This window comes from Trachurus japonicus, chromosome 14 (assembly GCF_045865225.1).
Source record: "Trachurus japonicus isolate A0001 chromosome 14, Traja_1.0".
In the NCBI taxonomy this organism is placed as follows: domain Eukaryota; kingdom Metazoa; phylum Chordata; class Actinopteri; order Carangiformes; family Carangidae; genus Trachurus; species Trachurus japonicus.
This window is the reverse complement of record NC_140920.1, coordinates 9,738,684-9,748,647: the sequence shown is the minus strand read 5'-3', so window position 1 is coordinate 9,748,647 and position 9,964 is coordinate 9,738,684. Positions and strand designations below refer to the sequence as shown.

The 9,964-nt window shown below is 38.2% G+C and overlaps 1 protein-coding gene across 1 annotated transcript; it reads left to right on the top strand.

Annotated features, from left to right (window-relative positions):
* The first annotated feature begins 6,118 nt into the window (after window positions 1-6,118).
* On the top strand, window positions 6,119-9,964 carry LOC146974241 (collagenase 3-like). The gene is made up of 10 exons (XM_085797379.1): window positions 6,119-6,234; window positions 6,444-6,691; window positions 6,790-6,938; window positions 7,107-7,235; window positions 7,828-7,989; window positions 8,126-8,258; window positions 8,666-8,799; window positions 8,923-9,082; window positions 9,207-9,310; window positions 9,430-9,964. The coding sequence occupies exons 1-10, from the start codon at window positions 6,136-6,138 to the stop codon at window positions 9,537-9,539; spliced, it is 1,428 nt and encodes a 475-aa protein (XP_085653505.1). The 5' UTR covers window positions 6,119-6,135; the 3' UTR covers window positions 9,540-9,964.

Here is a 9,964-nt window from a genome sequence, read left to right as displayed (position 1 = left end):
CTGACTGGAACATCACTGTTTCTCTGCACAAACAGCATTTGGTCGCTGCACCCACTTCTAGGCCACATCATTGCCTCAGCAGTTTATGTAACAATCTAAATAACAATGAAGGCAGGAAAGTTCCATAGTATAATTTCATAATGCCTTTCCTGAAAACAGCAACTTCTGTATTTTTAATCTTTTCAAGCCATTGTTGCTATATTGTTGGTTCTATTTTGTACTTCTTAATACAAGTGTACCATTTTTGTTGCTCCATTACTTGTAAACATTCATTAATTTAAACATTAACTTGATTTATTGATACATTTATTATAATTTATAATAAACTTGAACTGTGGAATTTTACTCAATGTTTATTTTATGATTGTATGCAAATTGTTGACATTAATTTGACATAATCCAGATGATGTTTTGAATAAGTTATCAAATAAAGTTTGTCAATGTGCATTTTAGTTTGTTTTGTTGTTTCTTGTGTAAGTACTGAATTACAAAGCATTTTTTTTTGTCATATCTAAAGTCTAAGTTACAGCACTGGTCAGTCAAAATTAATGAACTAGTTAACTTGTATATTTTGTATAGATGTTATTTGTAAAGACTAAATCTGGGTCTTGCTAATTCTGGCTGTTTAGCTGCTAAATGTTTCTCTGTGTGTCTGCTTTGTAGTAATGTTCATGAGGTTGAGGTGTTAGGTTCAAAGGTAATAACTATATCTGACCAAACTGACGGATATTTTTTGCCTTGTTAGGGGCATTGTGGGATTTCATTCTATGCAGCAATAGCCTACATACCGTAGATGACCATTTATTAGCCCGGGCGTTTAATATGCTAAATCGACTTGGAGCCCAGGCGTTTATAAGAACCAGGCGCGTATTTGCAACAGGCTACAATTTATTTTTGCAATGAGCAGCACCAGACCATCATGCAAAGAACGAAGAGGTCACCGTATAGGACCACTGGAACAAAACTACATTTTTCCCCGACGCATCTTTATTGACATCAGACAATAAATAAAAAGACAGTTTGTCTGTGTTACCGCGACACAGGGAGCTGATCAGAGCAGTGTTATGAATGATAACGGAAGGGGGGGTCGATCGCGGTAATTTCAACACTGTACATTAGCGCATTTATCTATATCCCTATATCCCAGTCTAGGGTGCCTGTGTTTGTGTGTCTGTGTGTGTGTGTGTGTGAGTGTGCGCCTGCATGCGAGAGAGAGCGAGAGGAGGGGCTGACTGACAGAGGTGAGAGCCGGTGAAGCGCTGTTAAAAAAAACTTTTGTTTTCTGTGCAAGACTATGGTAAACACTTAATCGCCCGGGCGTTTAATTGAACCGGCGTTTATTGTGCCAAATGGACTCGGACCCCGGAGGCTATTAGAGCACAGGCGCGTATTTGCACGCGGGCGATTATTTGGTCATCTACGGTATATGAAACTGTGTCATCTGCAAAAAAATATTATGTTAAATAACTGTCAGTTGACAACTTTCACAGATGGGAAGGTTGAGTGCACAGTCCTAAAAATTGTTCACATGTGAAATTATAACCATGCTACAGCAGTAGGTTGTATTTAACAAATCTGTACATGTTTGTGTATAAGGCCTTCCTTTTTATATGGCACAGAAAAAAAACACTCAATCAATACTGCCCAGATGTTGAAGTTTTATCACCTTGAACATATATCCTCTTGACAAAGATAGAGCATGAACACTTTTCCACAAGAAAATTGTATCTTTCAGACTGCAATGTATCAAAACTGCCAAAGAAACATCAATGATTGTCTTTTGTAATATGACCCACCCAGTGCTCATCAGCCATGGTAGAGGGAGTTACAATCAACATAGCAAGGAATTTACTGACACTGGTCACATGCTCCCCAATTTACAATCAATTTTATTCTTGCTATTTACAATACAAGTCTATTCTAGAGTATTCATAGTGCTTTCATTTTAGGTACTTGTCTTGATAATAATTGAATCAAAAACATCATATTAAATTTGAGACAGAGGTGAGAGAGACCTGCAGCCTGACGTTGTTTTATTTAGCATCACATTACCTTAACACCACCCATTCATTAGACTCCAGTTTAAAACAGAATAATAGTATGTAGCCTGCACCAAAATCCTCATGAGCCAACAATTTGTCTTTAAAATGCCAATCATCAGTGGTCTGTATCAGCTGGTAACTCTCTAGTTTAGTAGAGGAACTAAGTCCTTCAAACGTTGAGTCTACCATCAAATAGGACCACAATGGAAATCCTTTGGGCTTTATTGTGTTTTTAATTCTTTTGAACACTTGTCTAATGTTGTTCAATAAAGTTTTCAATCAATCAATCAATCAATCAATCAATACCTCCACCTGAAATAAAACAAAGGACAACAGGTTTTTTTTCTTTTTTTCATCTGTTTGATATTTTATGAAGTACAGTTTTACAGTACGGAAGCGTATTGCATTCACTGTAATTCTATTTATCTATCTATTTTTCTGAGTAATTTTTTTCCAGTTTTTCTGACTAATCTTTTTTCCTGTTAATCTGGCTATTTTTTCCCCCTGTTTTTTTTAGGTAATTTTTTGTGTTTTTCTGAGGTTTTTTTTTCCTGTTTTTCTGAGTAATCTTTTTTCCTGTTAATCTGGCTATTTTTCCCCTGTTTTTTTAAAAGTAATTTTTCTGTTTTTCGTGCTAATTTTTTTTTTGATTTAGCTTCGAGATTTAAAAATCCCGTGAGAAGCTCCCACCTGCAAGTAGGCTAACGTAAGGATTTATTTCAAAATAAAGGTGCTACATGAGTGACATGGAGCATATCCATGGATGTATGTTAAGCAATGTAAAAGAAAGCGCCTTTACTCTGTGTTATGAGTAGTACTTTTATTTTGAAGGCGCTCCTTGATGTGTGTGTGCTTTCCCCGGGAAAAGTTTGTTGATGGTTGTGTTCGAGGCGTCAGTCTGGAAAATGAGTGGAGTTTGAATAAAAATCCTTAACAATGTATCTCATGGGTCTAAGATGCAATAAATCTGTGATGAAGTGGAGGCTTGACTGCAGCGGTTAAACGATACTTGCAGGTGGGAGGTTCTCGCGGGATTTTGAAATCTCGTTAAAGCAGAAGTAAGCAATATTTTTGTGTTAATATAAGTCTTAAATAGTTATATCTTCCGACAGCAATCACTTACATAGAGTGTTTGGACCGAAACACGGGTCTGTCAGTCACTCTGCTCTGCTCTGAGCCGAGGAGAAAACATTTCTCGTATCCCACAAGTTTTATCCAATGAGGAGAGAGAACGGCATGAAGGGCTGTGTGTGCAGCCAAGGGATGCGCGTGAATGTGGTGACGTAGGGACGAGGACTGTTATGGTGCGTTCAAGGCAGCCCGTAACTCGTGTTTTTCCGACCTGTGAAGTCATACCAGTTCGATCGGGTACGAGTTCACGGGTCGGAAGTTACGAGTGGCCGTTATAGTGACTTTCACAGGTAAAACAGGTCGGAAAAACACGAGTGGGTTGCCTGGAACGCTACAAAGTCGTAAGTTGTGACTTGAGGCTGTAATTTACGGTTTCAAAAGCCTGCCTGGAACGCAGCATTAGCCAAAACGACCGGATCGCTTACTTCTGCTTTAAGGTGACAAAAGGTGGAGAACCTACCTTATTTGAGCAGTGGTCAGAGACTGACACTGTATGACTCTGCATGATTAAGTAACCTAAAGGAACTAATTTTACTGTTCACCAGAAATGATATTTATAGAGAGGATCTACAGTAACCAGTCGGGTAGTTATAGGCCTACTGTATGTTAACTCAGGGTCTATGAAGAGGGAGCTTAAAAGGGTGAATTTTACAGATCAAACAGAAAACTCTGGAGACAAAATTAATTTTACATTTCCCAAAAGCCCAGCAGTTATTATTCACCAGTTATCAAGCACAGGGGTAATGACACAGTTCTTAGATTTTCTTTTAAAGATTCTCATATGCATTATCGCTATAACTGCACTACAGTGTGCAGAGTAAGAGACCAAACCAGACTAAACTCCTTCCCTCTTAAGTTCTGATGTAATGACCGCTTGTTCATTTCCTGTTTGAGTTAAACAGAACAGTGTAATGTACGTGAGTTGTCTGTTTCTCATCCAGTGTGAGAATCATGCGGTTTAACCAAGATCCCCCTGCTGATGTCATAAGATACTGTACTGTACTGTACAGTCAAATATAGTGGAATTAAATATAGTGACTTTAATTATTTTGAATAATGATCTTCCAAAAATGCTTCCCCCCAAAAACGGGGTAAAATGTAAAAAAAAAAAAAAAAAAAGATTTTCAGACACCATTTCTTAACCTTGGTTTGTCGAACGTCTGCCTCACTACCATCAGCAGCTAACGTCCTTAGGTTGTGTCACGGTGAAGTGTTTCACAAATATATTTTCAACAATAACCACAATTTACCTAATAGGCCTACTGATGAATAATCTAGGGAAGTGGCTGGAAGTGTTACCTCACTGTTTTATTGAGTCGTGTGATAATAACCGCCTTTATGTCACAAATCAAAACACAGTTTCAACAGACACTTCGGGAAGTGTTTGATTTAGAATGTAAATGTATTTAAAGGTGGGTTTTGCTTAAATATTGCTGCTTTTCTTGAATGACACAAACAAAAACCTTTAATGAAGGATTCTCAATAAAAAGCAAATGATCACATTGCCATGATATACTGAGGTTTATTGTTCGCTTTTGTGGACAATTGTTCAAGTTTATATTTTTCACCATCATTGTTGCATTTTTATTACAACACTTTCACTATGTCTGAACATCTGCATTCCTGGGTGTTGCTTCATTTACCTGAGACAATACGTGACACAACAACATGATTACTGTTCTTCTCATTGTCCAATATTAAGTAACTGGCTAAAATGTACCTTTCCAGTCACGTTCATGTAAAAATAAGGCCATGGAATATTACAGCCACCTGTAGTTGACTCACAAACAGGTGATTGACAGATTTTTATTAATTTCTAATCAAATTACTGGACGTTATAGCAGACAGATGACGAGGCCAAAATTATTCATCTGATCCTGCAAATGAGTCACATTAGTCAAGCAGCCTCAGCTATCACGTTTATCTCACATTAATAGACACCATTGCCCTCGCTGTTTGCCTTGCATGATGTGGTGTGTGAATAAAACCGTGCAGGACGGTGACTAATCCATGGGATTAAAAAGACACTCCCTTACCTGGCAGGACTTTTAATTTCAAATGTAGCGTAACTACTTTTGCTGATAACAAAGGGACACGTCAGGTCTCTGTTTGCAAGGCATACAACTTTCTTTGCAAATGAAATATTGATGATAAACTGACCTGGGTTAAAGAGCATGAATCACAAAAGCACTATAACTTTACTAAAATGAATAAAGTACCAAATACAAGTAATTGAACCGTTACTATAAGTGATTTTTCGTTTTGCAACATTTGTTTTATTTAAAGTCTTAAACAGTAAGCTATTTCTCAGTTGTTATTTCTGTGAAAGTGCTTTGTTATTTTTGACTAAATACCAGTTTCACTAAAATGGTTCAAGTTGGATAAAAACACCACAAACACATATTGCAAATCCAAACAATCTTAAAAAAGTCGGCCAGAACAAGATCACAATAAGCTTCATTTAGCGGTGGTTCTGGAGCTATCGATCATATCATTCAATGCTCCTCAAAAGATGAAATGTGTCTTTTAAATTATTTCTCTACATGGTTGGGCTGCACATTCTACAATTTTAGAATGAGTTGCAGTTTCTGGAATGGAAATGTTTATTTATGTAGGTTTATCAATGTTTTCATCCTATTTATGGACATCTGGAAAACAGATGCAATTCTTTAAATCATATATACTGTAAATATAATTTTCTCTGGTGAGAAAAAATACATTGGTGAGATAAAACTGGGTAAATCCCAAGCATCATCTGTTGGATGTAAGCAACAGAAGTCATCTCGTCATGATTACAGTGTCTTGTTTGGGAAACTTTGTTTGGTTGGATGAGCAATCAAAGACTTCCTCTATCGTCCATATAAGGAGTCACTGACTCAGGTGGCTCGTTGCTCAATACGTCCAGTCTCCAGCTTATATAGCAGCTCTGCAGCACAGGCAAGTCACATTCAACGAAAGAAACATGAAGACTTTCAACCTGAGCCTACTACTAAGCCTGGCAGTCGCAGTTTACTGCATGCCTCCACCACAGGCCGCTCCGCAAGATGAGAGTTTTGCAGAGGTTTGTTTGCTTTACTTATCTATGCCTTTATTTTATTTTATTTTATCTTGCATCAAATTTGTACCTGAGTCAAATGCTAAGGGTCTCTGAATATTTAATTATTACAGACACATAATAGCTCAGCTGCTTATTCTCTGTTGTGAAGAAACAGGCCTCTTATTCCAAGGGCAGCAGCAGTGTGTAGTATCTAACTTTGTTTTCTCTTGCAGAACTACCTGAAGAAATTCTACAACCTGAAAGAGAAGACTGGTCCGAGTTTCAGATCAGGGCTCGGCCCACTGAACGAGAAGCTGAGTGAGATGCAGAGATTCTTCGGTCTCCAGATCACCGGGACGTTGGACGCTGACACCATGGCTGTGATGAAGAAACCTCGCTGTGGCGTACCAGACACCAAGATTGGAGAATACTCCATATTTGGAAACAGCTTCAAGTGGCAGAAAAACAGCCTCACCTACAGGTAAGTGATCTGAAGAATGTGCCAGAGAATTATTTCAGGCAAACCATGAGATTATCTAAGTAGGCCTACCTCTAAATCTTTTTGTTCCTGTCCTACAGGATTGAGAACTACACACCTGACATGTCAGTGGCAGAGGTAGATGACTCTATAACCAGAGCTCTGCAGGTCTGGGCCAACGTCACTCCTCTGAGGTTCACCAGGATCTACAGCGGCACTGCTGACATCATGATCTCCTTTGGCGCTAGAGGTGAGTTTCAGAGCAGCAGAGTTGTTTCCCGGTTATCGATTCAATGCATCTCAGCCTGAATCACAGCTGAGGATGAATTCACTGCCCACCGCTCATTTGTTTTTATATTCATTCATTTCTAACTCTTTGATTTTAAAAATCGGACATGAACATGCTCTCGATCAACAGAACATGGAGATTTTTACCCCTTCGATGGCCCTGACGGTACTCTTGCCCATGCCTTCGCCCCATCTGATGGCATTGGAGGAGACGCTCATTTTGATGATGATGAGACCTTCACCTTCCGCTCTAATTCAGGTACTTTATACAGAAAATAGTAGCCTATCTTACTGTACATTCTCACTTCCATGTCAGTTTTATTTTTTATTTTATTTAAGGAGGACAATGCACATTAATGGACATAATAAAATGTAAAAGTGCCAGTGTTAGCCAACGGCTAGTTTCCGACTGTAGTCCTCCTGGCAAGGTGTTAAAAGCCATTAAAATAAACACAAGGACATAACAACAGGATTCATAAAACAGAAAAAACACACATGTGTACAGGCTATCCAACAGAAACCAACAGACAAAAAAACTACAAGGAGAGACAATTAACATGACGCTACTATGACAAAAGAAAAAACAAAAAAAGACTATTTATGGATGGATAAGATGGATAAGATGGATGAAGATGCAACAATGCAAGACCAGGACAGGGTTTCTTGATGGAGTTGTGCTAGGATGAATTGAGAACACAACGAAACCAAAATATAGTACAGCACAAAGTACAAAGCACTTTGTGTTGCATTTTCCATGTATGAAAGGTGCTCTAGATTGATTTGATTTGATTACAGCGTGATAAAGCTAATTTCTCCTTGTCTTACCTGTAAAACTGTGCTTTCTGCTTCAGGCTACATCCTCTTCTTGGTCGCTGCCCATGAGTTTGGCCACTCTCTGGGTTTGTCTCACTCTGATGATCCCGGTGCTCTGATGTACCCCGTGTACTCATCCAGAGACCCTGGCACCTTTGTTCTGCCCCGGGACGATGTGAATGGCATCCAGTCTCTCTATGGTTGGTACTAGCTGACTGGACTATCAATGTTTCTCTGCACAAACAATATTTGGTCAAAGTCTCATACAAATTACTTTGGCAGTAACCTCAATGAGTCCATCTAAATTTTCATGGCATGGTGTTATTTAACCTACAGGTCCAAATCCCGACAAGGATCCTCTTGACCCTATCGGCCCAACTGCCCCCACCACCCCCGATGCCTGTGATTCATCCTTGGTATTGGACGCTGTTGCCACCCTCAGAGGAGAGATGATCTTCTTCAAGGACAGGTATTGCAGACAAGGAATGGTCAAATATCTGAACACTGAAGTCTATTAACGTTGTTTGAATTTTGGGTAACACTTTAACGGTAATTAACGCTACATTATTAAGCATTAATTAACAGTTTAAAAATGTATTAACAATCATTATTATGTATTACTTAGCATTAGGAAACACATTAATTAATGTAGCCTATTAGTAAGCAGTTAATTAATGTTTACTACTTGAAGTTAGTTCATAAATTATAAAGCATAATGATGTGATTAGTTATCATTATGTATGCATTACTCAGCATTAATTATACATATTAATGCTTAATAATGTGTTAACTAATGTTAATTAAGGGACCCTTATTGTAAAGTGTTACCGAATTTTGAAATTGAATTAATTTATGTTCTTTTATATCTGTTTTCAGGTTCTTCTGGCGCAGAAGCCCCAGGACCAACAAACCCGATCAAACTCTCATCACAAACTTCTGGCCTCAGGCACCTGTAGATATCGACGCTGCTTTTGAGAGCCGGGAATTAGACAGTGTCATAATGTTTAAAGGTACAGTATGTGTTCTATCTATTTCCAGCTGCCAATGTCACGGTGTTCACAGGTAGATGATGCACCACCTATACTGTATGTATATCCACTAATATGTTCTTTCTTTCATCCTATTTCTTACAGGTCGTCAAATTTGGGCTTTCAGTGGCTATGATCTCCTGCCTAGCTATCCTAAGTCAATCTCCAGTCTGGGTCTGCCTGAAACTGTGGAGAAAGTTGACGCTGCTCTCTATGACATCAACACCGGCAAGACTCTGTTCTTTGTGGGCAGCAATTACTACAGGTGTGTTCAAAATACAAACACAAATACACCTACAATAAACGTTGGTCAGTGGTGTAGATATAATATAGATTGATTTTCTTTTTTTAATGATGGTTAATCTAATTTTCTGTCTGTGGTTCTTTAGTTACGATGAGGTCAAGAAGACCATGGACCAGGGATTCCCCAAGAGACTGGACCAGACCTTCCCAGGACTGACCAGCAAGGTGACAGCAGCTTTCCAGTACAGAGGTGAGTTGTGGCATTCAAGTTTTCCGAGTCAACACTACTTATATATGTGCACATTTCTGAATCTTTCCAGCGTTAACCCAAACTCAGGAGCTAACATCTGTAACATCTGTGTTCTGCAGGTTTTGCTTACATCTACAGCGGACCCTACATGTTCGAGTACAGCCTGGGGAGCAAGAAGTTGTTCCGTGTGCTGAGGAACAGCTACTTCTTACGCTGCACCAAATACTAGACCGGTTCATTGCCTTGGCAGTATAATGGATGACAATGAAGAAACCAAAGTTTAAAAAAAAAACCTTAATATTTAATTTTGTATGTTTTTGATAAATGTATTCCTACACACTTATGGGTTCATGCTGGATTCATGCCTTCCCTGAAAAGAGCACCTTAAACTTTTATTTAGAATATTATTTTGTGAAGTCAGTCAATGCAACTTTAAATTAATTTAACATTATTACATTTTATTTAAGTGACATGAAGTGCAATATTTAAGTATTTTTTGTTGCTTCTTTAGATTTGTGTTTATAATGAAGTTGAACTGTGGAACTTAACTTATTAACATGTGAATGTATGTATGTATTTATGTATGCAAACTATTAACAAAACTGTGACACAGTCAAGAAAAATTGTTACATGAATTACCAAATAAAATTTGTT

What these genes read in the sequence shown, in the direction of transcription:
- LOC146974241 (XM_085797379.1), top strand. Translation starts at nt 6,136, where the DNA reads ATGAAGACTTTCAACCTGAGCCTACTACTAAGCCTGGCAGTCGCAGTT. An exon ending in GATCTCCTTTGGCGCTAGAG is followed by an intron (nt 6,939 to 7,106) that starts GTGAGTTTCAGA and finishes CTCGATCAACAG; the next exon opens with AACATGGAGATTTTTACCCC. An exon ending in GTGGGCAGCAATTACTACAG is followed by an intron (nt 9,083 to 9,206) that starts GTGTGTTCAAAA and finishes GTGGTTCTTTAG; the next exon opens with TTACGATGAGGTCAAGAAGA.